Source organism: Callorhinus ursinus, unplaced genomic scaffold (assembly GCF_003265705.2).
Source record: "Callorhinus ursinus isolate GAN/ISIS: 27379988/994484 unplaced genomic scaffold, GSC_fseal_2.0 scaffold125, whole genome shotgun sequence".
NCBI classification, from domain to species: domain Eukaryota; kingdom Metazoa; phylum Chordata; class Mammalia; order Carnivora; family Otariidae; genus Callorhinus; species Callorhinus ursinus.
The window spans coordinates 706,698-722,511 of record NW_027397187.1 but is presented as its reverse complement, the minus strand read 5'-3'; the positions used below and the strand labels follow the sequence as shown (position 1 = coordinate 722,511).

The following is a 15,814-nucleotide window of genomic DNA, read 5'->3' as shown; positions in this document are numbered from 1 at the left end:
TATGCTTTCACAGAACAAGAAACTATAAAGACTGTTCCTTGTTTATATTTTCAAGAATCTTTTATTTCTTTAGACATGTAAAAGTTATTGTATATTCTCTGATAATTCCAATATCTGAAATTTTTGCAGAATCTGTTCTTTCTGCTGGCTCTTGTGGTGGGTGCACTCCTGGTGCGTGTGAAAAAGCTTTTTAACATAGAGATGCTCATTTTCCTTGGGACTTGACCTACATGAAATCACTGGAGCAGTGATTCTCAATCAGGGATGATGTTTCTACCACCACCACCCCTGGGACATCTGGCAACCCCTTGAGACATTTTAGTTGTCACAACTGAGGGTGTGAACAGAAGCCAGGGACGTCATCCACATCACACCGTAAGACAGCACCCCCCGCCCCCGACTTACTCAGCCCCAAATGTCACTAGTGGTTTGCAGAGGATGTGTCTGCTTCTGCCACCTGACTGGGACCTGCCAACCTGGGGCCACTTAAACTTCTTCCCTGGAGGAGTCTAGGACCCACAGGTAGCCTGGTTTCAGACTGCAAAGAAAGAGGACATGTGCTTACACCCTGGGTAGAGCACCGAGGACAAGGGGGGTTCCATCCCTGAGTTGACTTCCGTGTAGCCAGCTCATCTCCCAGTGAAGGGGTGCTTCCTGCGGAAGGTCTCCTGGTGAGACAGCTGGGGCAGACACCGCGTTGTCTCATGTGAAGACAGCAGAGGGAATGCAGAACCTCCAGGCGGGGCAGACAGCCCAGGGGACACCGCTGCCTCTTCCACTGTAATGGCTCCCTCAGATCCCTTTGCTCTGTCGTGGGGGGCTGGGCAGGGGTGAGCAAGGTGAAGCAGGGAGGGGGTGTTCCAGGAGATGGAACGCCGTTTGCAAACACCAGAGGTGGGAGGCTGGCTGTCCAGCTGCAGCCCAGCTACTGGCAGGGCCTGGGAAAGGCTATGGAGGCTCAGCCCAGGGGCTGCCCTGAGCAGTAGGATCATGGGTTGCGTTTGGAGAACCTGTGAGCAGACTCCCAGAGTCAGGTGTGAGGGACTGGTCGTGGGACGGAAGCGAGGGAGAGCAGATCCAAGAGCTCCTGGTGGGTAGGTCCCAAACTCTCAACTGGGAGGACTTCTCCTGCGCTGGCCACTGCCCTGCATGTCCCAGGGGGTGCTGGGGGCCCTATCTTACTCTTCAAGACCCCATTCCCCTCTTGGCTCCCCTCCCACAGAGCCTGTGTGGGTCTAGACCTAGGGGCTCTTGGGCCACCCCACCCGCCCGAGGAGGGCAGCTTGCATGCTGGGCAGATTCGGGCCTGACCCAGGACAATCCCCCTCACTGTCTGCAAGTCCAGCGTGGGAAGCTCAGAGCTGGGGCAGAGGGGGCACCCAGGCGCCCTTACCCCGGACCTCTCCTCTGCCGCTGGCACCCTCCAGGGTTGTGGGAGTCCACGTGCCCAAACTCTCCTGGTTGATGGGGTCTCACAGCCCATGCCTGGGCCCTCCCCCGCCACCGCACAACCCAGCGGTGATGTCATGTCCTCAGTGTGGGAGGCAAGTCCTTGTGGGGATGGCGGCATCCGTCACGAGGCCCCTCCGGGGTGGAGGCTCCCCGTTCGGGGGAGGCCTGGTGTAGGGGTGGGGAGTCGTCCCCGACAAGGACCCTGCCTCGTCTCTTCCTGGACCCCGTGGCTTTCCTGCTGTGTGTGGCTGAGCCAGCCGGAGTCTGACGCAGAGCTGGGGGCGGGTGGACAGGGAGGGTGTGTGGGGGGGGTCCCTACACCTGTGGGAACCTTGAATCATGTGGAGTAGGCCCCGATGGGGGTGCGTGGCCTACAAGGAACCTTGGGGGGCCCACCTGGGGGGCCCATGATGACATCTCTTGTGGGGACAGAGCCCTCCCGGGGGGGAGACCTCACAGTGGGTGCTGCCGGGCGGCTCCGGCTGTCGTGCACGAGGCACCCTCTGCTGGCCGCAGCCGGAAGTGCAGCCTCGTGGGACCGGTACCTTTCCCTGGAGGCCCCAGGTCAGAGGGCAGGCCCGAGTAACCGCCTGCCCAGAGCTGCCTGAGATCTGGTAAACGTGAGGAGCCCCCACCGCCCACTGACAATGGCGGTAGCAGCTTCAGGCTATGTTAGCACAATGAGGCCCCACCCCGGTCTAGCCCCCCAAGGCTAGGGCCCAGTCCGTGTCCGGGGCCACGGCACATTCTGGCCACAGCCCACCCGCTGGCTCCACCTGGGGCTGGGGGGGCTGGGGGAGCCCAGAATGCAAGAGAGGAAGAAACCTGTGTCCAGGCCAGTCAGGTGGTCTTCAGCCTAAGTGGGGCTCGAAGAGGTACCTGCCAGGCTGACGGCCAGGCCAGGCCCTCAGGGCTGTGTCCATGCCCACGGCTAGATGAAGGTGGAGTCCAAGGGCCCGGCATCCTGCTGGCTGAGGGCGCGCGCTTCAAACAGCTGCTTGATGAGGGCAGATTTTTCCTGCTCCAGTCGCGTGATACGCTCACTCTTGCTGGTCACCTCCTGGGCAGGCGGGAGGTCGGTCAGCGCCCACCAGGCCTCCGGGCCCCACCCGGACCCCTCCCTGCTCCTCACCTGGGTGAGGAGCCGGTTCTGCTCTTTCAGCATGAGGATGGTCTGCTGCTGCCAGCCTGGGGCTGAGGGCGAGGCGGGGGCCGGGGCCGGGCACGGGGGCCCCGAGGACAATGAAGGCAGAGCCTACGGGAGGGCATGGTCAGGCAGGCCCGGCGTTCCCAGGCACAGGGTGAGGGATGGCGCCACGCTGGGCACGGGCCCTCTGCGGGGGCTGGGCGGCCTGGGGGCACTCACCCTGCCGGCACAGGCTGCAGCCAGCAGCTCCCCCAGGCGCCGGGCCACCTCCTGTACCTTGGGTAGCAGCCGGCCCAGTGGGAGGGGGCTCCCCTCGCTGCCAAAGTCCTGGGAGGAGAGCAGGAAAGGGGACGGTCAGCGAGCAGGACCAGCCAAAGATCAGCCACCGTGCCTTGAGGGGGGTCCTCACAGGTGGCGCTTCTGCCCCCCACATTACTGCTTAGAGCAGGCAGGGAGCCCTCGGTGTTGCCGGCGGGGGATTCTGCCCTAGGGCGTGTGTGTGTGTGGGGGGGGTCCCAGCACCCTGGGGAGGGAATGTGCCCTGGAATAGGGCCATCCTGTGCCGCCCTGGGGTGCCTGGGCTTGGGGGGGTGCTTGCTGTGTCTAGGGACGGGGACAGCCCAGCCTTGGGCGGCGTCACTCACAGTGCTGGCCCTGCTCTGGCCCAGACGGCGCTGGCGCTCCTGCACGCGCTGCAGCTGTTGCTGGTACCAGTCACGGCCCTGCGCCATCAACTCAAGACCTTGCAGCAGTACCTCCTTCTCCTGCTCCAGCTCCCGCATCTGCTTCAGCTGCCCCGTGTGGGGGGCACACGTGCGAGTGAGCACGCAGACCGTGCACGCCTGCGCGGGCCTCCGTGTGTGCGTGAGGTACCACGGCCCACAGACCACCCCACGCCGGCACCGACCTGCCCGCACCCGTGCCGGGAAGCACAGCCCCCACAGAACACGGCCCTCCCTCGGCCCCTCCACACAGGCTTCCCCTGGGGAGCACAGGCAACACTCCCCAGCTCAGCAGCTCCCCTTCGGGCAAGCGGTGTGCACACGCAGCCGGTGAGCCCCGGCGAAGGGGAGTCTCATGAAGCTGGCTGGTGCGGGGCCGTTCTGGGGAGGGGCTGTGCCCACTCCACATGCTTCGGCACACCCAGGCTGCTTCTCTCTAATGGACTTCTTCATCTGGCCCTGAGCCATCCCTCAAGTGGGTTCAAGCCCGCATGGGGAGACATGTTTGTAATTAACTGACATTCCAGCCCCCAGGACCCAGCTTTGGCTGCTACCTCCCAGGCGGAGGGGTGGTCAGGAGACCAAGCGTGGGGGCCAAGTGCAATCCCAGGCAAGATGGAGAATCGCCCAGAGCCCTCACTCACCAGGTCACAGTCCACACCGCTGGTGATGGTGTGTCTGCGACGTTCCCCTCGGGCACGGGGGGCCCGCTGGGCATCGCCCATGCCAAGCTCCCGGGGCCTGCAGGCCAGTGCACCTGCAGAGAGAGGCAAGGCCCTGGCTCATTTCCAGGCCTGCCTAGTCAAGCTCAATGCCCCCCACTCCAAGCCAGGCGATGCAAAGCTGGGTGTCCAGGCCAACATGCCTCTGGGGTCATGGGCAGTTCGGAGCCTCTGCATGGATCCGCCCCATCTCAACCCATTCCAGGGGCGTGGGCAACCGGCTAGCCCTGCCCACACCTGGTCTCTGTGGGGTCTGGTTCCCCACTTGATCCCCACAAACTCGCCTTACCCCTATCTTGGGGAGGGCTGTCTGGCCCTTGAGGCTGCACGTTTGCACACACAACACAAATGCGTGTGCCCCAGCATGAGCGCCCCGAGGGCAAGGGCTTTACCCAGTTTGTCTAAGCATCCCCCATGCCCAGAGCACTTTGGGTACACCGCAGGGGCTCAGAGGCTGCTAGGTATAGGGTGAGTGGGCAGGGCCCCAGGCTTCCTTGCTTCTCTCTCCTTGTCTGCCGGGGCCTTTAAGGATGGCAGGAGTTGGGGCAGGTGAAGTGGGAGGGCACAGGTGGCCCAGACCTAACTTTTCCTTGGGGGATGGGGAGTGTATGCAGGGCAACCCAAGAGGAGAGAAGTGGGGTGCAGGTGCGGAGGGAATTGCCTTCCCCTGGCCCCTAGCCCTATCCCCACACCAGGCTCAGCCTCACAGGCTATGCCCCTGGCACTGGCAAAGGGGAGTGGGGGTGATGCAAGAAGGGGACATGTCCACAGGTTTGGCACCAGGTGGCAGGGCAGGCCTCCAGCCAGCCCTAGCGGACAGGCTCCAAGCAAGCCCAGTGATCGCGTCTCAACCTGCCTGTGCTACGTGGCTGGCAGAGAAGATACAGCAGAGGGAGGCTGGGGGGCAGGGAACAAACCCAGAACACCTGGGCTTGGTCTGGGGGCAGCTCCCAGATTCCCGGATGACAGTACACTGGGTGTTCAGATGGATGACCAGCAGGCGCAGGGAGCCCTGTCCCCGAGCTAGCAGCCTGTACCCACTGGGCCAGGGCAGGCCTGGGTGCACTGAGCTCCAACCGGACCCAAGAAGGGGGACCTGGATCTCTGGGGTGGGGGGCTCTGTGTGGTATGGGGGCTTTCCCTTCCTGGGAAGCCGGGGGATCTTGGAGCTCCAGATTTGGCACCCCACACACATGCCATGCCTCTTGTCTGGGCCTCTGCTTGTAAAGGTGACAAGTGAGAGGCTGGCCTGAGCCTAAAGCTGCCCCATGGGGAGCACTAGCCACCTGCCCAGCCCTGCGTCTATCCTCGGAGGGGTGCCCAGGGGGTGCAGGCATGCAGGCTGAATGCCCTGAGGGGTTTGGACCCGGCCCCCATCCATAATGCAGGTGCTATTCCCAGAGCAGACACTAGAGGGGCCCACAGGGGTCGTTCGGCCATCTCCTGTCACTGCCAAGCCAACTGGACTGGAAGCCAGGCAAGGACCCAGCTGACCATCCACGGGGGGCTGCATCTGGGTCTCCCCCTGGTGTCAGCCCGGTAGGCCTTGAAGATTGGGCTGGAGACCCACCCACCCACCACTTGACTTTTCCTGGCAACCAGGCCAGGTCCTCCTGGGACACCTCCACCTGCCTCAGTGGTGGCGGCAGTGGGCCCAGCCCTCTTGGTGGAGCTGCCAAACTAACCACCCAAAAAGGCAGAGAGGACCCCTCTCAGTCGGGGTAGCCTCTCTCCTCTGAACTAGAGGGAAACTCCTCTGCCTAGGCTGTTATCAGAGATGCGACTGAGGGCCTTAGTGTCCCCAGGTGTGGGGCAGGAATCCCCAGTGCTCAGCTCAGTCCGGGTAGGGCGACTTCCTGGTGGAGTTTGGAGTCACCCACCCGCCCCTTGGCCCTGGCAGCCTCCCGCGGTGGTGGGGGAGGGGTTGGCCTGCCTCCGGCCCCGGAGCACACCGGGGAAGGCAAGAGGGCCCCTTCCCTCTAGGCGCTGACGGCCCTTGGGGCCACTTAGAGCTGCCCGCCCCCGTCCCCCGCTGTAGGAGAGGCGCCCGGCTTGAGGCGCAGGTCGCAGGGATGGGGGGGGCGCCGACAGCTACGAAGCGGGGCTGGGAGACGCCCCGCACTCACCAGAGTCTGCGCTCGGGCTCCGCTCCAGCGCCGCGACCTGGGGCCGCTCGGGCTCCGCGGAACCCGGCGCTGCCTCTGCTGGCCCGCACAGCTTCTCCAGGCTCCGGGACGCGCCGCCGGGGACGGTCGGCGGGGGCCGCGAACCCAGGGGTAGGGGCTTCCTCTCCAGGACGGTCCGCGGCTCGTCGGCCGGCGCGAACACCAGGCGCGTCGGCGGCGGCGGCTGCTGACCCCCGGGCCGCGCCGGGCAGCCTCCCCGGGCGGGGGCGCGGGCCTGGCCCCGCGGGCCGCCGTCGGCGCTCAGCAGCGAGGTGCGCAGGCCAGCCACGAAGCGCTCGAAGGTCAGGTAGCCGCTGGCCGGGGCCACCTGGCGCAGGCCCTCGAGCACGCCGCGGGGTAACTCGCGCGCGTCCGCGCCCTGCCAGCGGGACTCGATCTCGCGCAGGTGCACGCAGCCGCGCCGCCGGTCGTCCAGGATGTCGAAGAGCGTGCGCAGGCTCTGCAGAAAGGCGCGCGGCAGCCCCTCGGTGCCGGGCGCGGCGGGGAGCCCGCGGCCCGGCTCGGCCATGGCGGCTCCGGCCATGGGCGGCCGCCGCCGGGCTCAGTCCCCGGCTCCGTCCCCGGCTCGGTCCCCGCGCGGCCCGACGGCGGGGCCCAGGCGGCGCGCGCAACGCGCCGCGACAATAGCTGCGACTTTTTGAATGGACCCTCCTCGTGGCGTCAGCGCTCATTAGCATTCGCGGCGGCCATTGGCCGAAGCCGGCCCGTCTGCTCCCGGATTGGCTGAGAGGCCGCCAGCCCGGTTTGATTTTCCGCCGAGGACCCCGCCCCGCGCGCTCCCGCCGCCGTGCCGGCTGCGGCCGGGGATGCGCAGAGGCCCGGGACCAGCGTGGGGCGGGGGCGGGGGCGGGGTCCCGCAACTCGGCCCCCCTGGGCCTCGCGGGTCGGGGAGAGAGCCCCGAGCGGACCCCTTTCAGCTCCCCCCGCCACCCGCAGCCCTCTCGCCGCGGTTCGGCCCTCTCCGAGGGGCGGGGCCTGGGGCCCTACGGAAAACCTGTCCCCTGTGGCCTCGTGGGGGTAAGGATGGGGAGCACACCTCCTCCAGGGATTCACCTTCCCCTCCTGGCTCCCCTGGGGACTCTTCGCCCCCTACTCGGGGTCCCCTGGCCCAGGCACCCCGACTCTGGGGCCCATTTGCCGGGAAAGTCCCAAGAGGACTGTGGGCTCCAGCCAGATGGGCGCTTCCCGTCACAGAGGCCTCTCTGTCCACAGTGCTGCTGGCTCCTCCCCTTGTCCCTGGGGACGGCCTGGCCTTTCCTGCCTACTGCAGGACAAAGCCACTTTTTCCTGTATCCCCAGATCCCCATCTGGTGACCCGCTCTCCTCTGCTTCCACAGTCCTCTGCTCCAGCCTCTTCCTCTGGCTGGACACTTCCTGCAGCGGCTCCCTGACTCTCACAGCCTCTGCAGGCCAGCCGGCAGCCCTGTGTCCCCAGCGGCCCCTGCTTCATTTCCCAGCCAGGATCCCGTCCTTCCGTCTGGCCAGTCTGGGAGGGGGCTGGAGCTTAGCCCCCTGTCTCTTCAAGAAGAGAACTTCCTCCTGTTAGGGTAGTAAAATGAATTTCTTCCTGCCCAGGAATGTGAGGTCAGCTGGGACAGGTGCTATGTTCGGGAGAGTTCCCTGAGTCAGGGCTTCCTGACTCCATTCTAAGTGAGGCTTCCCTTTATTAATTTCATATCCCTCAAAGTTGGGGCTCCCTTGTGGTAAGGAATTTTGGAAAGACCTAGAAAGCTGTGAGCCTGGTGTTTCCCCACGGAGCCTGACCCATCCCCGCCTTCCCTTTAGTGGCAGGACCAAAGTCCCAGCATTCAAGCCGTTTGTCCTGCAGCCCTCCTGCCCTCCTACCCCCCTTCCAGCACACCCGGCCCCGTCCCTCGTCCTTAGGGTACCCAGCAGTCCCTCACCTTGGGCCCTTGCACGTGGTAGCTCTCCCACCAGGAACACCTTTGCCTGTCTGCTCCGGGCTGACCCCTCTGCATCCTTTGAAACTCCACTCAGGTACCTGACCCACACCTTGGAAGCTGTAGTCCTGATCTTCAAAGCATGAGGCTGCCTTCTAGTGATGGTGCTTCCGTCCCCATGAGTCCCTCCCTGTGCTTTCTGGAAGCAGGACAGGGCTGCCCCACGGCCTAGCATGAGTCTGGCCCACAGTGGAGGCTTAGTGGGTGGCCCACACATGGGAAGCCTCATCCTGTGGAAACGCCACCCTTGGGTGGGATGGGGAGGCCTGGAGACAGCTCCGTGGGGGTTCGTGCCAGTGGCCAGCAGCAGCAAGCCATGCTGCTACAGCTCAGGACAGCGGCACCCAGGCCAGGCCCCTGTGAACCTGAGCCCACCACAGAGAGAGAACAAGGCCTTCTCAGAGCATCAGGAACCGTGGGGGAGGAGGCCCGCGGTCTGTGGGCTTCCTGGTGGGCTTCCCTGGCTAGGCACTGGTGGAAGGTATGAAGACACTGGAGTCGGTACCAGCTCTGGGTGTGGGACTAAGGCGTGGTCCCCTGTACTTCCTGTCCTGAATTCTGACCACTTCCTCCTTCTACCGCATTTTCCAGCCTGGTCCAACACTTTCCCAGCTCTGTACCTTTCAGTGTTGCTGTCACCCCCAGGGGCCTCCCAGAGCCCCAGACCAAGTGGGGCCCCTGTGGTTTTTGAGGTGCCAGCCCCAGTTGTAATTATGTTCTCACTGTGCCAGCTTGGAGCTCCCTGGAGGTGGATGGTGGGGCCCTCTGTCCCCAGCCTCACATAGTCACTGTGCCTGTTCCAGGTTCTCTGGTCTCCATCCTGTAGTAACAACCGGGGACCCATGCTGGCCTCTGGACCCTGGCTCCCCTGAACCCTCTGGATGAAGCCCTAGGGCACAAGAAAGGTGATTCCTGGGTCACAAGCCTGCCTTTGCCAGGTTGTCCAGGAGCTTGGTGCTCACTTCTCCCTCGCCGACACCCCCAGCCATCTGCCCAGGTGGGCCAGCTCTCCTTCTCTTGCCCCTCAGGTGCCTCTGGCTACCCAGCCTCAACTGTCCAAACCCTTCTGATCTCAGCCCCAGCCCCCATCTTTAAGCGAGATTTGGGGGTCACTCTGAGATGAACTCTGAGTTCATGTGACACCTGCCTTCAAGGGCACATGTGCAGGGGGTGAGAGTTCCCATGGACTCTGGCCTGGGGTGTGGAGCCCACTCTGCTTCTGGGCTCCCTGCCTTCCATGCACACCCTCCGTCTCTAACATGTACCCTTCAACTACCACAAACGATTGAAGCAGACCATTCATACATTCATTCACTCATCCAGCAAGCAGTCCCTGAACACTTGATGTGGCCCAGTCACTGAGCTAGGTGTGGGATCCAACACTCATTCATTCATTCAACAAACATTTACTGAGTACCTACCATGTGCTGGGCAATGATCTAAGGTGATGGGGCAGAGCAGTGAACCAAACTACCTCCAGCTCTCCTGGAGTTTCCTTTCCTTGGGGGAGCCGGGCAGCAGAGAATGCAGAAAGACGAGAAGGAACAGAGACGAGTGGGAGGGTGCTCTCTGAGCCAACATGACCCAGGAGGGTCTCCGCAAGGAGGCAACACACGAATAGAGACCTGGCAAAGTGGGGCAGGAGGTCACTTTCTCGGAAAGAGTAGTCCAGGCAGGAGGAACAGCAAGTGCAAAGGCCCTGTGGCAGGTCTAAGGCTACTCTTGGAAGATATCTTCTTTCAGGTCCACCAGGACTTAGAGTGGGCCCCCAGGGGGTGGTGGGAAGCTCTGCTTCCTGACCCAGGAAGGGGGTGTGTGGGAGTCTCTGTGCAGAACCTGCCTGCAAAGAGATACAATTGCCTTAACAGAGGTTAGCTGGGGCAGGCCTGAGAGAGATGTTATTTTTCCTTTCAGGTCCCAAAGTGCCATTTGAATTTGTTTTACCCTTGAGCATGTATTACTTTTAGACTTAATAAAACTAATTTCTAGAAGAAAGCTTTGTCCCAAAATGGCCAAAGCTACTCACTATTTTTCATGAGGGAGTTTATAAACAGCAGGGTATCTATATCTATCGATCTATATATTTTTAAATAAACGGCAAGATATATTAAACTCTGATAGTTAATATAGCATGGCAGGGCGAAGGGCTGCTCCTGAGCGGTTCTGGTTACATGGCAATGAGGAGGAGGGATGTGAAGGAGGAAGCCCTCAAGGATGCAGGGTGGCCTTCTTGGGGGTCCTTGCTGGCATCCAGACGCCTGACCCTACTGCTGATCTGGCTCTATCCTTCCCAGCCCAGCCGCCAAGAGTCTTGGTCAGTGCAAATGGCCACATGCAGGGACAGACCCTGGCCTCCCCCTCAGGTGTCCTGACCGTCAGGGCTGTGGGTCCAGAAGGGGGTGCATTAGAGCTGAAGTCAGTCCTCACGTGCCCGGGCCAGGGGCGTCGCAGATCCCGTGAGGGGGCTTCCCGACTCGGGGCGCCCCGGGCCCCTATGCCTCAGGCGTCCCGGCGCCCTGACTCGGCCCCTCCGTGTCCTGCGGCGGGCGAGACCCCAGAGCTCGCCGGCCGCGGCCGAGCGGACAGGGGCGGGGTCAGGGCCGGAGAGGGGCGGGGCACTCGGAGGCGGGGTCGAGGCGGGGCGCCCTGGTCCCGCCTCTCTGGGGTCGTCACCGCCCGCTGGGTCCCGTGACGCCCGTAGGAGCGCGCCGGTCACGAGTACCCGCGCGGCCGACAGCGGCGACATGGCCTCGGAGCGGGATGTACGCGCGCGGCTGCAGCGCGCTGGCCAGGAACACCTGCTGCGCTTCTGCGCCGAGCTGGCGCCGGGGCCGCGCGCCGCCCTCCTGGCGGAGCTGGGGGCGCTGGAGCCGGAGGCGCTGAGCGAGCACTGCCGGCGCGCGGCTGCAGCCTGCGCGCACCCCCCGGGCCCGCCGCCCGACCTGGCCGCGCGCCTGCGGCCCCTGCCCCCCGAGTGCGTGGGCAGCGCGACCCGGTGCGACCCGGAGGTGCGGCGGCTCTGGGAGGAGGAAGGTAGGCGGGGCGGGGGTCCCGGACGGGGTGGGCCTGGCCGGCGGAGGGGGTCTGGCCCCAAGTTGGGGGATAGGAGAGGTTGTACTTGGAGGAGTTAAGCGTGCCTCACTGCTTTCACTCGCAGCTCGCGACTGGGGTGCGGGGCTCCAAACGCTGCCAAGGTGGTAGCCGTCCCCAGGCGGCTTGCCCTCGGGAGAGAGAGTGCTTTGTGCGGGTGCACCTGTCTAGCCAGCAGCCCAGCCCGCAGGCGTATTGACCGCAGGGAACCCTTGCACAATTGCCCTCGCTCCCTTTCACATCAGCGCTGGCCCAGGTGCACTCTTGGCCTCACAGGTGAGGCACGTGCTCCTGGAGGGAAGCCTGCCCGGGGCCCCCACTGCACTGCTCTGACCAGCCTGACCTGGTGTTCCTTCTGAAGGACCCAGGCTGGGAATGAACCCTGGAGGACATCATCAGGACCCCTGATGGGTCCGGACAAGGTGGGGCGTGGGTGGGGCCCTGGCCCACAGGGGATCAGAATGTTATTTGGAAGCTTCTGTTCTGTGGCTATCAGAAGTCTTAGAGTCCTAGACCCAGGTGTGGCTTGCTCTCAGGTGAAGGGGGGGTTGTGTGGCAGGTCCCAGGTGTCCCCCTCATGGCACCTGCACCTCCAGGTTTCCGCCAGATCGCCCTGAACAAGGTGGCCGTGCTGCTGCTGGCCGGGGGGCAGGGCACTCGCCTGGGCGTGACCTACCCCAAAGGCATGTACCAGGTGGGGCTGCCCAGCCAGAAGACCCTGTATCAGCTGCAGGCGGAACGGATTCAGCGGGTGGAGCAGCTTGCTGGCCAGCGCCATGGGACCCGCTGCACCATCCCCTGGTGTGCCTTCTCTGCATTGTCTTGTCCCCAGAATGACCCGCCGCCCCTGTAGCCCCAGCCCTGTCCCACACCCAGACCCGGACCCCAGGGCCAGCCCCTGTCACACCCTGGCCTGCTCAGCCTTGCCTCCCCTCGAAGGTACATCATGACGAGTGAGTTCACGCTGGGGCCCACGGCCAGGTTCTTCAAGGAGCATGACTTCTTCCACCTGGACCCCAACAACGTGATCATGTTTGAGCAGCGCATGCTACCTGCTGTGACCTTTGATGGCAGGGCCATCCTGGAGCAGAAAGACAAGGTTGCCATGGCCCCAGGTATGCCCCACCCCTGAGCCAGGGAAGGACTGTCTGGCTAGAACAAGGAGCTAATTAGAGGTCAGGAGGACTGTGGCAGAGGCCAGAATCGTATGCCTGAAGGCTGTGTGGTCCCGGGTGAGTGGCCTCTCCTCTCTGGGCCGTGGTTCCCATCTGCCACATGAAACAACCATAGGGCTACTTGGATAGTGATGGAGAGCCGCCTCAGGTGCAAGGTCCAGCCCCAGGGGCCTCCCCTGCCTCCAGCATGCCCGGGACTAGATGGCTGAAGCCCCGCGGGAGTCCTCCAAAGAGTGGTCCCTCCCTCTGCAGATGGCAATGGGGGACTGTACTGTGCACTGTCAGACCACCAGATTCTAGAGGACATGGGGCGGCGGGGAGTGGAGTTCGTGCACGTGTACTGTGTGGACAACATCCTCGTGCGGCTGGCTGACCCTGTCTTCATCGGTTTTTGCGTGCTCCGAGGTGCAGACTGTGGGGCCAAGGTGAGCCCGCCCTGCCAACCTTGCCCAGCCCCCTCCGCCCAGCCCTGCCCCCGGTCCACCTGGCCCCACCCCAGCCAGCCCTCCCACCCCGGGCCTTGGCTGCAGGTGGTGGAAAAGGCGGACCCCGAGGAGCCCGTGGGTGTGGTGTGCCAGGTGGACGGGGTCCCCCAGGTGGTGGAGTACAGCGAGATTAGCCCCGAGACTGCGCAGCTTCGTAGGCCCGATGGGAGCCTGCTCTACAGCCTGGGCAACATCTGCAACCACTTCTTCACCCGAGACTTCCTCCAGATGGTCAGCAGGTGGGCTTTGCAGTTGGCCGCGGGTGCTGGCCAGAGTGGCCTGAGCCAAGTGGGGCTGTGGGTTGGGCTGCAGAAAGGCCCTGCATTTCAACAAGCCAGGGGCCCCAGAGCCCCGGCAGCTGCGTCCGTGAGGCTCTGGGGCCACGTCGGCCGGCTCTCCCCGCCATGCCGTGGCAGTTGCCTGCAGGCACCACCCCTTAGCCTGTGGCTTACCAGCTGCCATTTCATCTGGGCGGGGACGTGGCCACTGGGGCCTGTCTCTCTCTCGGGCCGGGAGGGGGGTGCAAGGGATGCCTGTGCCCTTCCGGAGACCGGGCTCAGCGCCAGCGCTCCTACCAGCTATCTTGCCTGGCTGGGTGTGCAGAGAGGTGGGGATGGCGCTCCCGGCGGCTCCCGTACAGCAGGCTCCCCGCCGGGAGCGCCATCCCGTCTGAACTGTGTCTTTCCTTCTATTGTCCTCCTGTGCCCCCAGCAAGTTTGAGCCCTTGCTGAAGCCACATGTGGCTGTGAAGAAGGTCCCATACGTGGATGAGGAGGGAAATCCGGTAAAGCCGATAAAACCAAACGGGATAAAGATGGAGAAGTTTGTGTTTGATGTGTTCCAGTTTGCTAAGTTAGTGGCAGAAGTCATTTATTTTTTCCTTCTTCCCTCTCTCTGTTTTGGTGGTGGGTTCTGAGGCCTCGTTGGGCCGGGAAGTGGAGGCTCGCGGGGGACACAGTGGGAGCGCCCCTTTGCAGGTGGGGAGTAGGGGCTGTAGGCAGGCTCAGGGAGAAGGCCAGAGGAAGCAGCCCCAGTGGTGTGAGCCTGGCAGCATCTGGGGTGGCCGCAATCTTTGGGGCTTTGTACCCTGGGAGACACCCCTGCCCCTCCTGAGCCTTCCGTCTGTCCCTCCTAAGCCCTCTGTCTGCTCCTGGCCTGGGTTTAGGAGGCTGTTTCCAGGCCAGGTGGCTGGGGGACTTCCAAGGGGTGTGGCCCTCACCCTGGGGTCCTGGGATCTGGGCGTTTGGCTGGTGGGAATGGAAGGACTTCAAGCAGCCTCAGAGGCAAAGACGCATGCAGTGCCTGTGGGCCTCCTCCACGGAGGCGACCCCCATTTAGTCATTGGAACCCCAGCACAGCCTTCACCTGCCCAGGACCGGGGCCTCTGGGCCAGGACTTCAGGTCACTGGTTCTTTTCCACACAGGAGCTTCGTGGCCTTTGAGGTGTCCCGGGAGGAGGAGTTCTCTCCGTTGAAGAATGCTGCCTCGGCTGCCAGGGACAACCCCGCCACGACTCGGCGTGCCCTGCTCATGCAGCATTACCGCTGGGCCCTGCAGGCAGGGGCCCACTTCCTGGATGCCTATGGGGCCCGGCTCCCTGAACTGCCCAGGTGAGTGTGGGCCTCAGCATGCCCTCCAAAGGACAAGGGAGTCCTGTTCCAGGCCCCAGCCCCAGGGCCTTGCGGGCTGTGCTGCGGTCTGAGCTGTGGCGGGGGCTCAAGCTCCACACCACGCTGAGTACAGGTGGCCCGGTGCCCTGCCCGGCCATACAGCGGCTGCCTGCAGCCTGGGGCCCAGCCCCTCGAGGTCAGCTCAGGGCCCGGGGTGAGCTGGGTGGCTGCCACCCTTGCTAACTCACTCATAAGCTTTGAAACCAAGACCTAGCCATGACATTTGGAAGATAGCAAGGCAGGTCACTCTTCAGGGCTGGCAAAGGAAAGGACGTGAGGTTTCTCTGTCCTCAGGTATCTGCAGCCAACACCTGTATCTGGCGGCCCAGGTGCTGTGTGGGGGCCTGTGGGCTGAGGGGTGTTTTCCTGCCCAAATAAGAGCCTGTAACTTGGGCAGGGGCAGTGTGCTGAGGGCGCTGAGTGTGCAGAGGCAGGGGGTATAGCCGAGCAAAGAACTTGGGGAGCGGGGTCCGGCAAGCACAGCGCAGGGCACGCGCCCAGGACCATGTGCTGACACAGGGGTTCCCGCAGCCCGCCCAGCAGCAGAGAGCCCCCTGTCATCTGTGAGATCTCGCCCTTGGTGTCCTACTCTGGAGAGGTGAGCGCCCACTGGCCCACGTGGGCTTTCTGGGGTAGGGCATGCATGATCGGGGGGGGCTGGGGAGAAGTGGGTGCGGGGGTAGAAAGTCAGAGATCTGACTCAGTCTACCTATAAGGAAATAGTTTAAGTTACAGAGGATCTTCCGGGACATGGGGTGAGTGACGAATCAAGAGGCCCTCACAGGTCTTGGGGGGGCCAGGAGGATGTCAGCTGGGGTCAGAGTTTGGGGTTCTGGCCAGGAAGACTTTATGGGAGCCTTGCTGAGGGAGGAATGCCGGCCCCAACCCTCTGAGAAGATCTAGCCAGAGCTTGCCCGAATGTCCCATAAGGGCCTGGGTCTAGAAGTGGCATCCAACCATTGCTACTGGAAGCCTCTCTGGCCCTACCCCACACTAGCTCGAGGTGAATTTGTACCCCCTTAAGGACTGAGAGGTGAATATGAGGCCATCATGACTTTCTTGTTTCCAGGGTCTGGAGGAATACCTGCAAGGCCGGGAGTTCCGGTCCCCACTCATCCTGGATGAGAACCAGGCCAGGGCTCTGCAGCTCTGACTCGATCCCAGAACTGCCAACCCTGGGGCCTGAGGGGCGCGGACACGGGTA

The 15,814-nt window shown here is 63.5% G+C and overlaps 2 protein-coding genes across 4 annotated transcripts; one reads left to right on the top strand and one right to left on the bottom strand.

Annotated features, from left to right (window-relative positions):
• Positions 1 to 1,031: 1,031 nt before the first annotated feature.
• On the bottom strand, positions 1,032 to 7,038 carry SAPCD2 (suppressor APC domain containing 2). The gene is made up of 6 exons (XM_025864928.2): positions 6,170 to 7,038; positions 3,966 to 4,078; positions 3,244 to 3,390; positions 2,819 to 2,926; positions 2,585 to 2,707; positions 1,032 to 2,512 (listed from the first exon to the last, which is right to left on the bottom strand). The coding sequence occupies exons 1-6, from the start codon at positions 6,750 to 6,752 to the stop codon at positions 2,384 to 2,386; spliced, it is 1,203 nt and encodes a 400-aa protein (XP_025720713.1). The 5' UTR covers positions 6,753 to 7,038; the 3' UTR covers positions 1,032 to 2,383.
• Positions 7,016 to 15,814, top strand: UAP1L1 (UDP-N-acetylglucosamine pyrophosphorylase 1 like 1). 3 transcript variants are annotated; one of them, XM_025864913.2, is made up of 9 exons: positions 7,016 to 7,246; positions 11,877 to 12,081; positions 12,220 to 12,395; positions 12,708 to 12,880; positions 12,986 to 13,179; positions 13,652 to 13,792; positions 14,365 to 14,550; positions 15,142 to 15,208; positions 15,680 to 15,814. In XM_025864913.2, exons 1-9 carry the CDS (start codon positions 7,036 to 7,038, stop codon positions 15,761 to 15,763), a joined length of 1,437 nt encoding a protein of 478 aa, XP_025720698.1. In that variant the 5' UTR covers positions 7,016 to 7,035; the 3' UTR covers positions 15,764 to 15,814. The 3 variants fall into 3 exon arrangements, with proteins under 3 accessions (XP_025720698.1, XP_025720699.1, XP_025720697.1); XM_025864914.2 differs by lacking the exon at positions 7,016 to 7,246 and adding an exon at positions 10,875 to 11,223 and having other exon boundaries at positions 12,861 to 12,880; XM_025864912.2 differs by lacking the exon at positions 7,016 to 7,246 and adding an exon at positions 10,878 to 11,223.

Coding starts and splice junctions, on each gene's coding strand:
- SAPCD2 (XM_025864928.2), bottom strand. CDS start 6,752: ATGGCCGGAGCCGCCATGGCCGAGCCGGGCCGCGGGCTCCCCGCCGCG. Junction 3,391..3,965: donor GCGGTGTGGACTGTGACCTG/GTGAGTGAGGGC, acceptor CACACGGGGCAG/CTGAAGCAGATGCGGGAGCT. Junction 2,708..2,818: donor CTGCAGCCTGTGCCGGCAGG/GTGAGTGCCCCC, acceptor GCCCTCCCGTAG/GCTCTGCCTTCATTGTCCTC.
- UAP1L1 (XM_025864912.2), top strand. CDS start 10,935: ATGGCCTCGGAGCGGGATGTACGCGCGCGGCTGCAGCGCGCTGGCCAG. Junction 13,180..13,651: donor TTCCTCCAGATGGTCAGCAG/GTGGGCTTTGCA, acceptor CTGTGCCCCCAG/CAAGTTTGAGCCCTTGCTGA. Junction 15,209..15,679: donor TGGTGTCCTACTCTGGAGAG/GTGAGCGCCCAC, acceptor TCTTGTTTCCAG/GGTCTGGAGGAATACCTGCA.